The following is a 15,961-nucleotide window of genomic DNA, read 5'->3' as shown; positions in this document are numbered from 1 at the left end:
CTCTCGTGAGTTACTGGGGGGAGGGGAGGGTCGTGTTATCCCGAGACTTGATTGAGAGTCTCCCCAGCACCGGGGGTCTTTCAATTGTTGCTATATTCTCCACAGAGTTGCAGGCAAACAACCCGAAAGAACTTCTACACCGCTGCTTCGTCCAGGGGATTACATGCTTGGGAGTTAATGGTCAATACTGCAAAAATCGCGTCTCTGGTACGCCAGGAACAGCGTTCTGGGCAGAACAGGAACGCGAAGTCGGGTCACCCCTCCACCTCCTCGGTGGGCTAGGGTCACAGTGCATTATTCCTGGACGCCTGTGCCGAGCGGTCACCGGTGTCCCGCCAAGCAAACGCCCACCTCAGCGGCGACAATGAGCCAACCACCGAGGAAGACCGCTCGCTCTGCTCCGGAGTGAACCAGGGCGGCTGGCAGCACCAAGGTCGCCGGAAGCACCGCCGACGTCATCACCTACGCCCCGCCCCCTAACACCCTCGGCCCCGCCCTCCCCTCCCCTCCCACCACGTGTCCTCGCACGGTCGCGTGGGGCCGCGCTGGGGCGGCTGGAGCGGCGGAGCCGGTGCCGCGGTGAATGCTGGGCCGCAGCCCTAGTCGCCCTCGGCGGCGACACCGCCCGTTCGGCCGGGGTGAGTGCGCGCAGGACGCGGGGCTGGGCGGCCTCTCGTCGGGGCCGGTGTCTGGGGGAGGCTGGGCCGCGGCCGGGTGGGGGCCGCCGATGGCAGCTGTCGCCGCCGCCGCCGCCTTTGTTGTGGGCCGGCCGGGGAGGTGGGCGGTGCGGGGTGTCGCCGCCCCGCAGGTGCACGGGGCACCCGAGCTGGGAGCGTGTGCTGGGGCGGCGGGGGAAGGGTCGGGCAACATGGCTGGAGTGAGCAGGAGCGACGGCGGCGGCGGCGGCGGGCACCTTCGCGCCGGCCCCTCCCACCTCCCGCCCCGCCGCCGGGTGCAGGCCGCGGCCAACTTCAGGCCCTGGCTCCCGGGACCTCACGGGCATTCCTGCCACCGCAGGCCGCCTCCCGCCTCCGGAAACATTGGAGACGCTGACTCCGAACTCCGGAAAGATCTTGGCTTCGAAAGTCCCGGAAGATGGGACGCACGAGATGCACACTCCCTACACACCGAGCAGTTGTCGGCAGTGTTTTAAGGGGAAGCTCTTTGTACCGGCCTAAGGAAGCTTCGAGTACAGAGAATTTGCGACCCAGAGGCGAGGAGTCCTGCCAGGTCTGGGTTGGCCTTCGCCCCCCAGGCACACCCCACTCCGTGTCACGGACTTGGCTTTGGGGGGTCCTTTAAGGAAGAAAGACTGTTAAGTTTCTGGACTGGCCTGTGGACAGCGCCTGTGAATCTGGAAAATCCAGGTGATAAGTTTTTGTGCTAACTAGTCAAACGTCCTATCTAGACTCAGACTCTGGCCTGGTAGCAGATCAGCACCGCTCTCCTCTGGCCCCGGTTCCGGGTTCAGTGGTACTGGCAATGGGAAGCTTAGGCCTGTCTGTGCACTGTTGAAACCTCTCCTTGCCCGTCCGCTGCTCTCACTTCTGTCCTTCTGCACAAATGGTTTGGAATAACTAGTCTGGTTTCCCGAACCACAGAAAGCTTTAAGTATTTGAAACTAGCCATATATATTATCTACCCACAGCCCCTCTAATAATGATGAAATAGCCGCTTTCCCTGAATCCCTGTCTTCTCGCTGGGAGCAGACAGTGCTTTGCCGGTTTGTGTGCGCCTTAACCACCCTCTTGGTCTGAGAGTTCACACTGACACCTGGCTTGTCTGCTAAATCTTGCGCACAGAGATGGAGTCCCCAGCCTACCCTCAAGACAGGACTCTGAAAGAAAAGCAAGAGGAGGCCGGTCGGATCCGGGGATTGGCGGTTGGCCCCCCCATCAATATGCAGAAAGTACTGATTGGTTCCAGAGGCTCGTGGGTAAGTAAGAGGGTGTGGGAATCCAGCCTGGGAGCCAGGTTTGCCTTAGGTCTCCTCCTGTGTGGGAAGTAAAAATAGCCCAGACTCGTGTTTGCATTCCTGAGGAAAAAAAACCCTGTGGCTTCAAAAGGCAGTGCAAATGGTGGAGGGAGGAATGGTGATGGGTACGGGGCCTCCAGCACCGAGGCTGATTTCAGGTCTCAGAAACTGAGACCTTGTCTGCCTGACACTCTGTCATTCACCCATTTCCCTTGTGCCTGACTTAATAGCATCGTAGATATTGTAGGCACCAAATACCTTTAAGACTCCGGTTGCTGAGTGCTGTGTGTCCCCCAGGTGTCAGTGGAAATGCTAAGCTCCAGGGAATGTACAAGGGTAAGTGCGACCATATCTAATACATGTGTTTGCTTACAGTAGTTACTGGAGGCCTGGAAACTAAGCATGAGTTGTAAATGTTTTTAGTAAGTAATAAATGGATATTGCTTAGTTTTATATTGTATATAAACATTATCAATATCATCAATACATAATGTCCTTTATGCCCAATAAAAGGGAAGCCTTTCATCATAGAACACAGAACTGCAGGCAAAAAACTAGAAAAACTCTTCTTCCAAATTACCTAGTCCACCCTTCCTACAGGACCTCAGGTACCAAAAGATACCTGCTTTACTGCCCAGATCCCTGTGTCCACTGGCTTCCTGAGCCGCAGCCCTACCAGCGGAGCGCGTCTGTGTGTAAACTGCCGGCCGTCGCCAGGCTCTGGGCTCAATGACCTGAAGCTGTGCTACCTTTTACCCGCTAGCGTCTGTCACCCTGTCTTCCCCAGTTCTGACTGGTGCAGTGGTCAGTTCTGGAACTTGAAGACCTCAAAGCAGCAGAAACCCTGGATATCTAAAGAGGCTGAAGCAGTATGGAAATCTGATTGTGTTGAAATGAGAAAAGCGGGCCTTGCCCAGGAAAGAAGTGAGCAGAGTAGCTGGAGGCTGGAGGAGGGGGCCTGGCAGCTTGAGAGGTGGGCTTGGGTTTGGGCATTTGGAAGCTCCAGGAAGTCAGTTGTCCATTCACAGCCACTGCACAGCATTAAGACAAATCCCTGCCTTCCTGCAGCCCCCAGTCTCATAAGGGAAAGAAGCAGCCTAGGGCAGCTCAGGATTCTCACTCAGGCCTGACAGTGTGCTTCTTAGAGAAAGCCTAGTCTTAAGCAGGCGACAGTTTTGCCCCTCCCCACTCTGGAGCATTTAGCAGTATATGGAGGTAATTTTAGTTGTTGTGACCCAAAGTAGACGTTGGGGTGTAGGCCTTTATTGCATCTTTGGTTTGAGCCACGGATCTCCCTATACATCTGCAGTGCAAATTTGGACTGGGTAGTCCAAAATGTCAGTAGCATTTGGTTGAGATGCTGATCTAGCACATTAGGAGAAGAGAAAATAGAATCTATTTTAAATCATATTTTTTAATAATTAAGATGGTTCATAAGAAGTACTCACATGTAAGTATGCTCTGTAATAGAATGGGAATAGAAAGACAATTTCAAGTAGAATAAATATACTTTGAACTGAGCCTTATAATGAGTGGGATGAGCAGAGGGAAGGGGGAGCTCATCTCCAGGCAAGAGAACAGCATGGTCAGAGGCATGGAAGAGAGACTGTGGGTGGAGCTAGGAGACACCCTGAAGCTGGAACCTAAACAGGCAGTGTGAAAAGGTAAAGTCGAGGGATGGGACATGGTGTGCTGTGCTGGGTAGTTAGTGATGGCCTGAGTAACTTTAAGGAATGAATCTTAAACCTATCAGTCTACAGGAATAGGCCTCTGTAGAGCAGAGTTGGGAAGGATTACATGCTAGTCAACTTGGTAAGGCCAGAGTATCCTGTTGAGACAATACTGGCTTTGGAATCACACTCTAGCTGTATGAATTCAGCTAAGCTACTTAGCCACTGCTTCCTTAGCCATAAGGAAGCAGTAGCAGTCCCCATATCCGTAGCTTAATTTAATAATTCAAAGAGATAATATGTTTACCTGATTGGAAATACCCTGGGCAGTGCCTAACCTCGCAGGGCTCCGTTGATACTGAGGTTCCAGCTCCTCTCAGGTGCTGCCTCTCTAGTAAGCCTCAAGTAGGAAAGTGCTTTACAGAACAGTTACCCTTGGAGATAAGGATTGGGACTCCAGCTTCCCAGAAGAGCAAGATAGTGCACACAAACTGGAGAACACTCCTCTCAGGAGTCCTTAATCACGTGAGAGAGGAAGGACAGGAATTGCAGGTTCTTACTGTTGGCCAAGGGGGATGACTGAAGCGTGAACTGCAGCCAGTGCTGCTTACCTTGTGTAAGCTGTGCTTGAGCAAATAAAAGACCTGCATAGCAGGACCCAAAGTCTTGCCCCAACATCATAGGGCTCTGGGGAGACTTCTAAGCCTCTCTATTGTGGGTTGTGTGCTTGTTTTGGACTTGCTTGAAGATACTTTAACCATGTGCTAATTAGAAGATGGGTCTCCACACCAGCTCTAGTCAACATTTATCCAGGTCTAGAATGTGTTACCCGCTCTGCAGGGATTGGTGTAACTAGGCCTGCATTCTTCTGTCAGTGAACAGAAGGAGATTATAAATAGTTATGGCCTAGATCTAGAACTTGTAAGGGAGTGAAAAGGCCAAAGAGAGAGTTGTTTAAAATCTTGGGTAATAGAGCCGGGCGGTGGTGGCACACGCCTTTAATCCCAGCACTCGGGAGGCAGAGGCAGGCGGATCTATGTGAGTTCGAGACCAGCCTGGTCTACAGGCTGGTTCCAGGACAGGCTCCAAAACCACAGAGAAACCCTGTCTCGAAAAACAAAAACAGAAAGAAAGAAAAAAGAAAAAAAATCTTGCTTAATAGGAATAGAGTAGACTGGAAATTGTCTGAGCTGCCTGGTTTTCAGATTGAGGACGTCTGAGGAAAGCCTAGGAACCACACCATTCTTATCTCCTGCTGCTCCACATGTGAAGAAGTTTTGTTCAGTTTTACTCCAAAGAGTTGACTTGGTTTATTGACAAAATTTTAATTTTTAAAACAGTTCCAAGTATGACAAGAGAAGAGAAATCCAGAGGTAATATGTTTGCCTCAATAACTCATTCAGCAATATATAGTATATGCATACTAGCTATAGAAGTAGTTCTCAGTCTATGGATCGTGATACCTCTGGGGGTCAAATGTACTGCATATCAGATATTTACAGTTCATAACAGTAGCAAAATTGAAGTTCTTGAAGTAGCAAAAATGAAATTTATGGCTAGGAGTGACTACAGCATGAGGAACTATTATTAAAGGGTCACAGTGTTAGGAAGATTGAGAACCACTGGGCTATCGGAAGCATCTTGGCTTAGGGAAACAAAGTAATTGCAGGCTGTTTTCAGCAGAGTCAGATTTAAGTGATGAGCAGAGAAGTGAAACAAATGCACAGTGTGACAAGCCAGAAAGTTGCAAGCAGGACATCCAGGTGCCGTGCAGGTGTGTGTACAGCCTGGAGAATGGTGTGCCTGGGCTCGGTCTTGGAAGATGGGTGGGTGTGAAAGAAGAGGCCCTCAAGGGCCCTGAGGATAGTGGGCAGAGATAGATCGGCATCAGGGAACAATGAGCAGTTAATACAGCTGTAAGATGGATGGAGAGTCCTTTGGGATTCACAATGCTGGGCCCGCGTCTCAACCTTGCCACTATTGACTGTGTGTCTTTTGCCTAGAAATGAGGATCCCCTGAGCCCATCCCCACGGCCCTTACTAAACTGGAAATCTTGCTCTGTTGTGAGATTATTGGGGGAGAACAAGGAGCAGTTCTAGGGCCCTTCCCAGCAAGTGTTTGCATATAGAAGAGAGTTTGGTGGTAACAGTAGTAAGTGGGTCTAGTTGACAAGGGAAGAAAGGCCGTGGTGTGTGAGTGACTGACAGACAACTTGATCTTGAAGAGGCCGCTAGCCATATATACACTTGATTTTTTTCTTTTTTTTTTAAATATTTATTTATTTATTATGCATACAATATTCTGTCTGTGTGTATGCCTGAAGGCCAGAAGAGGGCGCCAGACCTCTTTGCAGATGGTTGTGAGCCACCATGTGGTTGCTGGGAATTGAACTCAGGACCTTTGGAAGAGCAGGCAATGCTCTTAACCACTAAGCCATCTCTCCATCTCCAGCCCGTTGATTTTTTTTCTAACCTAAGGAGAAACAATATGATCACCCAGCCCCAAGATAGAGCTTTGAGAAATAAGTTTGAAGGAGAGAATGCCAGAAATAAGTCATTGGTGATTTCTTAACACTAAATATGAGCTTTGGAGTAGGATTTCTAATGACCCCAAAAGAAAATGCAGTAGAAAAGAAAGCAAATCAGTTAGAAAAGAGGTTTTGGTTGCTGGCCTTTAGCTAGGAAGGCATGCCCTCCTTCTGGGACCCAGAAAAAGAGATGGAAGAATGGGGGAGGGAACAGGCATCCTAGTCTTACATAAAAGCCTACCTACCATTTTGCTGGGATCTCATTCTGTATGTGAGGCCCAAATTATCCCTTCTTTGCTATTTTTGCTCCTAGATTGGAAGGGCCTAGTAAGGTGCCTTCTCCAGATGACTCTCCTCGGGACAGCATTGGTGTAGAGTGTTGCCTCGTTCAGAAGAAGAGAGACTGTGTGATCCTCAAAGATGCCATGGAGAGCAGTAATCCAGTTCAGTTTAGCGTCTCTGGCTAGGAGATAGAGAGTTGTAAGATGAGATGGACAGCTTTATGGGGATATTTATTCAGGGCATGGCTGAGTCTTGATTTTGGAGTCCCAGGTGAACTGTGAGCAGATCTCATGCAGTATCTGAGGAGACAATGCCCAGAGTCCCCCACCCTGATGATGGCAGCTGCTGTGGTGGTGGGACACAGGAGATCTCACACGTACCTGTCCCCAAGAGCAGTGAGAATAGACAGACCATTCCCCCTGGGTGAGAGCCCTGACCTGACCTGTGACAGCCCATCAGATGTGAACATCTGTGCCTGTACATGCTAATCATTGAGAAAGTATTGTTCGTGTTCCAGGTACCAGTCCTATTTGATGAGGTGGCCATATATTTTTCGGATGAGGAGTGGGAAGTTTTGACAGAGCAACAAAAAGCCCTCTACCGGGAAGTCATGAGGATGAATTATGAGATTGTCCTGTCCCTGGGTAATGCTTTGTTTTCCTTTGTCTCTGGGAAGCTCTGGACCCAGAGACCTGTATCATTATCTCTGTCTTCTCTGTTGCATCTAGTCTCCTCATCTGAATGGGACTCTCCTCCTGTGCTGTGCCAGCTTCATTCCCTGGTTTTGATTTGGGCAGGACATACAGATGGCGCCTTTCTATTTGAAACCTCGCGTTAGCTCTTAAAACAGTCCTCTTTTGGCCCAAGTGTTTTCGTTACTTAAAAAAACATAAAACAAAAAGTGTAGCCTTCAAAATCTCATCATGGATCTAGGACTGTATCCTTGGGAAGGAAAGCTTTGTTGTCCTCAGACACTTGAGGGTGCACCAAAGAGTACTTACTCCCCCTAACACACAGAGTGGTATCACCCCTCTTCTCAGAGTATAAGCATTTGGAAGAATTTTCCAGTTTTGATCAGTTGGGTTCCAAAATGTTGATTGTTTCAACGACTGTATCCACCCATCTCCCTGCTAGTCAGTGTACTTTGCTGTTGCTTGTACCAGTTCCCATTAGCAGAGGTCCAGGAATGCCCAGACTGTGCTTCCCATCCTTTGTGTTTCTAAGGATCACCCAGCTCTGCTCCTGTCTTCTTCAGTGGGGGAGAGGGTGTTCTTTACTCCATAATACACAATTATTTCCCTGCTTTATTTCCTGTGAACAGAATTCCCATTCCCTAAGCCAGACATGATCAGTCGGTTGGAAAGAGAAGAGGAGTATCCTAATTCTGATTACTGGCGGCTCCAGGGAGTAACCTTTGCAGGTACTACGTGAACCAGTTCAACATACACCCAAGGGAAACAAGCCAGGTTTTCGGTTTCAGTGTGTATTCTGTAGTGTATTTAGGAGTGAGGCACAAATGTTGTATGTATGCTTTGGAATGCAAAGATCCCTTTTTAGCACTGTATAGACTTGGTGATCTGTCTCCTGGGCCTCCAGTTCCTCGTTACTGGCTGTGAGTTTCCACTTTGATGTGCACATGGTGTATGGATGAAGTGACCTGAGGCTGACACAGCATTTGGTCCACACCAGAGAGCATGGCTGCTTTGTCAGCATGCCATGTGCCTCTACAAATTAGGCATAATGAGAGGAGGGACAAAGCACACTGCTAGATTTAGTTACTCTAGGCTTCCTGTTCCATTCTGGGTAGGAAAGATAGAGCTGTAGTAAACATTTGGATAGTTATTTTGTTGGAAAAATATATTTAGTCCCAACACTTGGAAGGTAGAGGCAGGAGGATCTGAAGTTCAAGGTCATTCTTAGCCTGAGCTACATGAGACAACCTCAAAAGAAGGGGGGAAAGTATGTGTATTAGTGCACCCACGCACACCCACATACTTATATACACATTTGTGTGTGCATATGTATCATAATTTTGAGACTACCAAAATATATTTGCTTTTCTCTGTGATGGGTTTAAAATGCTATATTCACTGATTCCACAACATGTTTTTCTTTTCGTTTTACTAATGTTACAGTTGAGAATGCCTCTTAAAATGAATGGCATGTGATAGCTGTTTTTAATAATACATTATGTTTTGGAAGATACGGTAATCACAATAAACCGTTTCCTGTGACTACCTTCCACATGGAAATGTACGATGAACCAGTTCCGTCTGTGCCGTGCAGGAGCCAGGCGTCTGCAGTATAGGCTTCATTTTGCTAACTTGGTTTTTGCTGTAGGTTTGTTTTTGTTGCATTATTTTGATTTGGTTCAGTTCAGTTGCAGGGCTGTGAGTCAGCGCATGGTGCGTCCAGATATTTGTGGTATTAGGTAGGAATATGGAGACATTTGGCTCCCATCCACGTTAGCAATGGGTGATACTGGTGTGAGTGGGGATGGAGCCTGATAAGCAAGCTCTAGCCCCAGCTGTCTTTTTGTTTCCTTTATATTTTGAGACAGTGTGGCATTGAACTTGAGAATCCTCCTCCTGCTTTGCCTCCCAAATAGCTGGGGTTACAGGGCTACACCACCAGGCCCACACATAAACATTGTTTTCATCCAAACGTGGTCCTGATATTTTTGGCTCCAGGTTTAGTATCTGTATTCAGTTCCCACTGAAAGTTCTCTCGTCACTTCATAGCTTGGTGGCTGTGCTATATTTCATAGCATCTGTGGTCTCTTTGCTCGAGTACTGTGAAAATAAGATTCGGTAGCCCATGCTAATGGGACATAGATAAGGACTTAGTCTGGGTTATTTGTTAAACTTTTGGTTCGCTTTTATGAGTGCCAGATTAAACATTAGAATTATTAAACATTATTTTTGCCCTTCTTATCTTCTAGAAAATGAAGAATCCGACTTTAACACTCCACATTGGACAAGCCCAGTGACTGCCACCTCCCCTTTCCCTCAACCTCAGCAATTCAACAGCTTTTGGCATCTGCCTCGGGACATCGCTGAGCTGCCTGAATGGAGTGAGGGGTACCCCTTCTACATGGCCCTGGGCTTCCCAGGGTGTGACCTCTCAGCTGATGACTTGGCAAGCAGGTTTCAGTTCAGTAGGGGCATGCGCCGCAGCTACGATGCCGGGTTCAAATTGATGGTGGTGGAGTATGCTGAAAGCACCAACAACTGTCAGGCTGCCAAGCAGTTTGGGGTATTGGAAAAAAATGTTCGAGACTGGCGAAAAGTGAAGCCACAGCTCCAAAATGCCCATGCCATGCGGCGGGCATTCCGAGGCCCTAAGAATGGAAGGTTTGCTCTGGTGGACCAGCGTGTTGCCGAGTATGTCAGATATATGCAGGCCAAAGGGGACCCCATTACCAGGGAAGCAATGCAGTTGAAAGCTCTTGAAATTGCCCAGGAAATGAACATTCCAGAGAAAGGATTCAAGGCAAGTCTGGGCTGGTGTAGAAGAATGATGAGAAGGTATGACCTATCTCTGAGGCATAAAGTGCCGGTTCCCCAGCACCTGGCCGAGGACCTGACTGAGAAGCTCATCACTTATCAGCAGAGCGTGCTGGCTCTGCGCCGGACGCATGACTATGAAGTAGCACAGATGGGCAATGCAGATGAGACACCCATTTGCTTAGAAGTGCCCTCTAGAGTGACTGTAGACAACCAGGGTGAAAAGCCTGTCCTGGTCAAGACACCAGGTAGGGAGAAACTGAAGGTCACAGCCATGCTGGGTGTCTTGGCTGATGGGAGGAAGTTACCCCCATACGTCATTTTGAGGGGAACATATATTCCCCCTGGGAAGTTCCCCAGTGGCATGGAAATCCGCTGCCACCGCTATGGGTGGATGACTGAGGACTTGATGCAAGACTGGTTGGAAGTTGTGTGGAAACGGAGGACTGGAGCTGTGCCCAAACAACGATGGATGTTGATCCTGAATGGCTTCCGGTGTCATGCCACTGACTCGGTAAAGAGTTCCATGGAAAGCATGAACACAGACATGGTGATCATCCCAGGTGGTCTGACGTCACAGCTGCAGGTGTTGGATATGGTGGTCTACAAGCCTCTGAATGACAGTGTCCGGGCCCAGTATTACAACTGGCTTCTGGCGGGGAACCTGGCACTGAGCCCCACTGGAAATGCTAAGAAGCCACCGCTGGGCCTCTTCCTGGAGTGGATCATGATGGCATGGAACAGCATCTCAAGTGAATCAATTGTCCAGGGGTTCAGAAGGTGCCACATCTCCAGCAACTTAGAGGAGGAAGGTGACGTTCTGTGGGAAATTGAGAGTGAGCTACCCAGAGAACCACCAAAAGAATGTGATCCTGAAAGTGTGGCAGTCAACTGAGGAAAGAGTTGAGGTAACTGGCCAGCAGTAGCTCTCACCATCACTGAGTGTCATGTCTAGCACTCACCCTTTTTCTGGCCACGAGTCTCTCTTTTCCAGTTTTGTTCAAAAAAAGCCTGCCGTGCCACAGTGTAGACAACAGGTCATCAACATTCTCTCTTTGGTATTTTGTTCTGTGGCCTGGATCCAGGAACACCTCTGTAGTGGGTAAGGTGAACAAGGAGCTGCCGGAACACTTCACATGAAAGCAGTACTACTGCAGAAAGTTACTTGGTCCAACAGTGTTCCATTCACAGTTTGTCTGGGAAGATAACTTTCTTCTCTTAAAAATTCTCAACTTTTATGGCTGGTCTGTGTGCTTGCATTACTTAACATAGTTGCACTGCCTGTTGCTGATGTGCGGGACCATGACCCAGGGAGAGAGTGGAGTCTGCTTTAGTACCTCTGAGCCTCAGCTGTGTCCTGGGGTGATCATCCCATGCCCACCAGGGAGATGATAATATGTATTGTTTGCTTTCCTCTAGGGAATGTTGAGAGTTTTAAAACATCACCTTAGTCTCATGGAACTTAGCTGGGGTGAACCATTACAGTCAGTTCCTATTGTCAACAGATGTCTGAAAAGTGTTAATTCGGTCTTGAAAGTGCTGCAGAGCTGGCTCAGCAGTGAAGAGAATGGGCTGCCCTTGCAAAGAACCAGAGTTTGGTTGCCAGCACCTGTATCATACAGCTCACAGTCACCTGTGACTCCAGCATCAGGAGACCCAGGGACCTCTTAACCTGCTAGGCACCTGTAGTCACATGCTCATTTCTACACAGAAACACAGTATATATAATTAAAAATAAATCTTTGGGCTCGAGAGATGGCTCAGCAGTTAAGAGTGCTTACTGTTCGTTCTTGCAGAAGACTATAGAGTTTAGTTCCCAGCACCCACGTGACAGCTCACAACCAGGGGAATTCCAGTTCCAAGGAATACAGTGCCCTCTTCTGGCCTCTGCATATGGTACACATATCTTTGTGCAGTCTCACACATATACACAAAAATAAATTTTATTTGAAAATTGATCTCTAGAAATAGTACTATAGTGAGTGAAGTTTAAGGCCCTAAGGTCATCAGGTGATAAGGGAGAAGTAGAAGAGGAGTGACATTAGAAAAAACGGATGGGAGCCAGGCAGAACCCACCTGGAAAGCCCACACAGCCCTATACACCTTGAGTGAGCGGGAGAATACCAGAACAGGGGGCACATGGGAAGCACAGACACCTCACCCATTCTCATTTTCCACCTACAGCCTCTGAAAAGGAAAGTGGCCCGTCTCTTAACAGGAGACCTAAAACTTAACATACCTTCCCTTTATAAAAAGAAAAAGACATTTTTATCAGTGTACATTTTACTTGCCCACCCACCATCCAACTGAAATCCTAATGGAAATCTCCACCCAAGTGGCATACACCACCTTCCTGCCCTGACATCCTACCTTCGACACAGAGCCCTAAACCTAGGGTAGAGCAGTTATAAAACTACATTCAAGATGACAGATCTATCTACCCATGCCCCCACTCTGTGTACAAGTCCCATAGAGTCGGGCTCCTCCTGCTGCCCCCACTCTGTAAAGTCCCATGGAGTCCGGCTCCTCCTGCTGCCCCCACTCTGTAAAGTCCCATAGTCAGGCTCCTCCCCCACTGCCCACTCTGCTGCCCCCACTGGCAGCTGTAGTTGTAGTTGTTTTGTCTTTTCTCGTTCTTGCTTTTTCCCTCTGTTAGAAGACATTTGTAATTTTCTAAGCAATGTACCACTCGAGGAACCCAATCAGAACCTGTCCTGGAAAAGGAGAGGACAGGAAACGATGCTAAACCACAGCTATGCACACAGGTACTCAGCCCAGTCAGCATGAGTTTCTGCTCCTCCAGATGCCATCAGGGAGTGATGGAAATAGACAGGGATACACAACGGGCATTAAAACAACCTCCTGTCATGGAATAGAATGCTATATTTTAAAGTTAGGAAATATCCAGGAATCTAAGCTAATTCATACTTAGGTTCTCTTGTTTTCCAGCAAATGAAACTGATAGAAGCACCTGGAAGAAAAAAGCACTTGTAAGAAGATGGCTGCAAAAGGGCAATAGGTTCTGAACATCTCAGGTCTGGACAGCAGCCTGAGCATCCCATTTCAAGACAGCCCCACCCACCCTATCTCATCCGGTATAAGCCAACAAGCTTAGAACAGCATTCTGTCCCGTTCCTCCTCTGCTCGTTATAGAAGCCTGTAAACACAAATGGACAAAGATATTTCCTGGAGAAGAGAATGTTGTTCATCACCAAGATGCGCCACGTCACCATAGCTCTCGTGTCTCTTCTGTGGAGCAGAAACCTCAAGTATAAACCTTTGCAGACGCTCCAGGAGAGCCTGACTCCACACAGGCCAAGACCACAGAAAAGCTGGTAGAAAGCCATCACTCCTGTACTGCTGTTCTTACACAGGTCACTGAGGGAATGAGATTAATAACCACAAAATCGAGACACTGGCTTGGTGCTGGAAGATGGCTTTTCTAGAGGTAACCTAGGTTAGTATGGAAGATGAGAGTTTAAAATAAATGATGCTGTTAGACTTACCTTCCTAATCTGGTTGGCAGCTAGACCTTTTTAGGGTTGATGACCCTACTTTCCCTGTTAGCCTCTTTAATGAGGCAACCCTTGGGATACGAGCCTTTGCTCTTCAGGCTGCTTGCAGAAGTCTCTAAATCATCTGCTGTCTACACAGAACGAGGCCCACTGACTCATACTTACTTGGTTAATTTCTTTAATATTTTAATCTAAAAGGCATGGGAGGGATTGGGCCTTAAGCCACAGCTGCTTTCAGACTTCGCAAAAATAGGTATGAGTCATTGACTTTTTCCACCATAGTAATTTGCATTCTTGTGTAAGTCAACTGTTAAGAAAAACATTCCTTCAAAGCTATCTATGCTACAAAAATTCTACCAGAACCTCATAGGCAAAGCTGTTGCTAGGTCTGTCATTCAAAATACTCCGTCTGCCCAACAGGTTGCTGTAACCACTTTTCCTTCTCCACTTAGCTCGTGTGGACACTGTCCACTGCGCATGGCATCTTTACCAGTTTCTGCTCGGGTGCGCATTTTCCTGTTTGCTGTCCACTTTTCTGATCTGTTTTAACCAGTTTGTCAGAGTTCCAAACACATGAGAATGACTTCTAAGATCCGAATGAAGACATCTTGTTTCTGATTGGCTCTGTCTGTGCTGTCCTGTCATCCCCACATGACATCTGTTACTCTCCATCCCATCAGGTTTTCCCTCCTTCCCTGTCCTCTTTCCCAACTTTCTTTCTCTTGCTTGGGAGCTTAAAAGATGCCATCTTGGGCTTTCCACATAGAAGCCAGGTGTCTTAAAGAGTAGAAAATGGACTTAACTCCTGTTTCATTCTCATCAGCTGAGATGCCTTACAGCTTGCATAGCACTGGAACTTTCCTAGAGTGATGGTTCTGCTGCCAGGGTCTTCTGGGAGTTCTCCTTCACTGGCTGAAGACGATCTATGCTGAACAGCCCCAGTACAGCTGTTTAGCAGAATAACAGTTAACCAGAAAATTACCATAGCACACTGAGACTGCTACTCCCCACTAAATAGAAGCTGATCACAGTAATAAACTTTGATAACAAAGACAATAGGCTCTGGTGGTTTTGTTTATCTATTGGTATTGTCAAAAGTTAAATTTTAATCTATTGCCTATACTTGATTCATCAGATTTGGTAGCACTGTATTACACCTTTGAAGCAAAGGCCTCATGGAATGTACTGTGTTACAGGCATTTTTTTTTTAATTGAGGGGAATATGGGGTTTAAAACTAGTTCTTAGGGCTGGAGAGATGGCTCAGTGGTTAAGAGCATTGCTTGCTCTTCCAGAGGTCCTGAGTTCAATTCCCAGCAACCACATGGTGGCTCACAACCATCTGTAATGAGGTCTGGTGCCCTCTTCTGGCCCACAGGCATATACACAGACAGAATATTGTATACATAATAAATAAATAAATATTTAAAAAAAAAACTAGTTCTTAAAAGTTGGAGGGGTTTGGATAGGTTTCTTCAATAAGTCATGTCTTACTGTTAAGAAGGGCATCCATAAAAGTTACAGATGAGTCAAAATGTGCTAACAAGTTGATGGGCAGAAATCGCCCTTTTTCATAAATTTCTCAAGTAAGAGCATCATTCACGGGCCTTTACTTGCTATTAGGCAGGGAGTGTTGGGTGGACTCAGTCACAGCAGGGGTGACAGCAGTGCTGGAGTGCTCCTGTGTGTGCCTGATCCACAAGCAAGCAAGGCAGACTTGTAGCAGTCACACTGTGGCTACACACGACTGCAAACCTCAGGGTAGAGATAACTACTCCGTTTCTAACAGCTTGCTTCTTCCAAGGATTTTTCCTAAGTGATCCTTGACAATATATGTTCGTAATTTCTTAATTATAGGAGACTGCACATAGACTCGTGACTGGCAGAGGTATTAAGAGGAGCCAGCCTTTGGTGGAACACAAAGTTTGCAATCTTTTGTAGAAACTCTTGAATATCCTAATTATTCTTATGTCCTGGCCTTACTGCCAAGCCTATCCCCCACTTCAGAAAATCCCTTGACAACTGGCATGGAAGACAGATGTGAGTGTAGACCTCAAAATAATTAAGGTAAAATCATTGCATTTGAGTTTGTGGTCCCACTGGTTAGTGACTAAGTGAAGGCCAGGGCCTAACACAGTGAACAGTCTACAGCTTAGAACCTCCTCTGCTACACAGAACCCTTTGGAATCCTCCATTCCAGACACACACACCACCCACTAGGCAGCATGAGCCCTTCACATAGCAGCAGTTCAAAACAAGACCACTATGTGTGTACCTATCACTCCAAACCCTTTCAATCCCTAAAAGTTCTTGAGTATCACCCACCTAACACTCGAAAAGGTTTGTACCAAGAACAACTTAAGCTATTGATTTTTTTTTTTTTTTTAAATCTTAGGACACATACCACTAAATGCATACCTTAATGGGAACCTGCCTTGTCAGTTGCCTAATAATATTCTTTTAAAGTTTGAACCAAGATATCATGAC

At 47.3% G+C, this 15,961-nt stretch overlaps 1 protein-coding gene across 4 annotated transcripts; it reads left to right on the top strand.

The window, feature by feature from the left end:
* Positions 1-488: 488 nt before the first annotated feature.
* Positions 489-14,532, top strand: Pogk (pogo transposable element derived with KRAB domain). 4 transcript variants are annotated; one of them, XM_050158315.1, is made up of 8 exons: positions 489-638; positions 1,018-1,367; positions 1,803-1,936; positions 2,273-2,311; positions 6,973-7,099; positions 7,777-7,875; positions 9,397-10,869; positions 12,911-14,532. In XM_050158315.1, exons 3-7 carry the CDS (start codon positions 1,805-1,807, stop codon positions 10,854-10,856), a joined length of 1,857 nt encoding a protein of 618 aa, XP_050014272.1. In that variant the 5' UTR covers positions 489-638; positions 1,018-1,367; positions 1,803-1,804; the 3' UTR covers positions 10,857-10,869; positions 12,911-14,532. The 4 variants fall into 4 exon arrangements, with proteins under 4 accessions (XP_050014272.1, XP_050014269.1, XP_050014270.1 ...); XM_050158312.1 differs by lacking the exon at positions 1,018-1,367 and having other exon boundaries at positions 491-638; XM_050158313.1 differs by lacking the exon at positions 1,018-1,367 and having other exon boundaries at positions 491-638; positions 12,894-14,532.
* Positions 14,533-15,961: the final 1,429 nt, after the last annotated feature.

This window comes from Alexandromys fortis, unplaced genomic scaffold (genome assembly GCF_014885135.2).
Source record: "Alexandromys fortis isolate MF-2015 unplaced genomic scaffold, M_Fortis_MF-2015_v1.1 scaffold_97, whole genome shotgun sequence".
In the NCBI taxonomy this organism is placed as follows: Eukaryota; Metazoa; Chordata; class Mammalia; order Rodentia; family Cricetidae; genus Alexandromys; species Alexandromys fortis.
This window is presented reverse-complemented; position numbering and strand designations above follow the sequence as displayed.

Bases quoted from the DNA above. Each gene is read 5' to 3' on its own strand.
- Pogk (XM_050158312.1), top strand. From the start codon at position 584: ATGCTGGGCCGCAGCCCTAGTCGCCCTCGGCGGCGACACCGCCCGTTC. The intron at 2,312-6,972 runs GTAAGTGCGACC...TTCGTGTTCCAG, and splicing joins GCTCCAGGGAATGTACAAGG to GTACCAGTCCTATTTGATGA. The intron at 7,100-7,776 runs GTAATGCTTTGT...TCCTGTGAACAG, and splicing joins TGAGATTGTCCTGTCCCTGG to AATTCCCATTCCCTAAGCCA.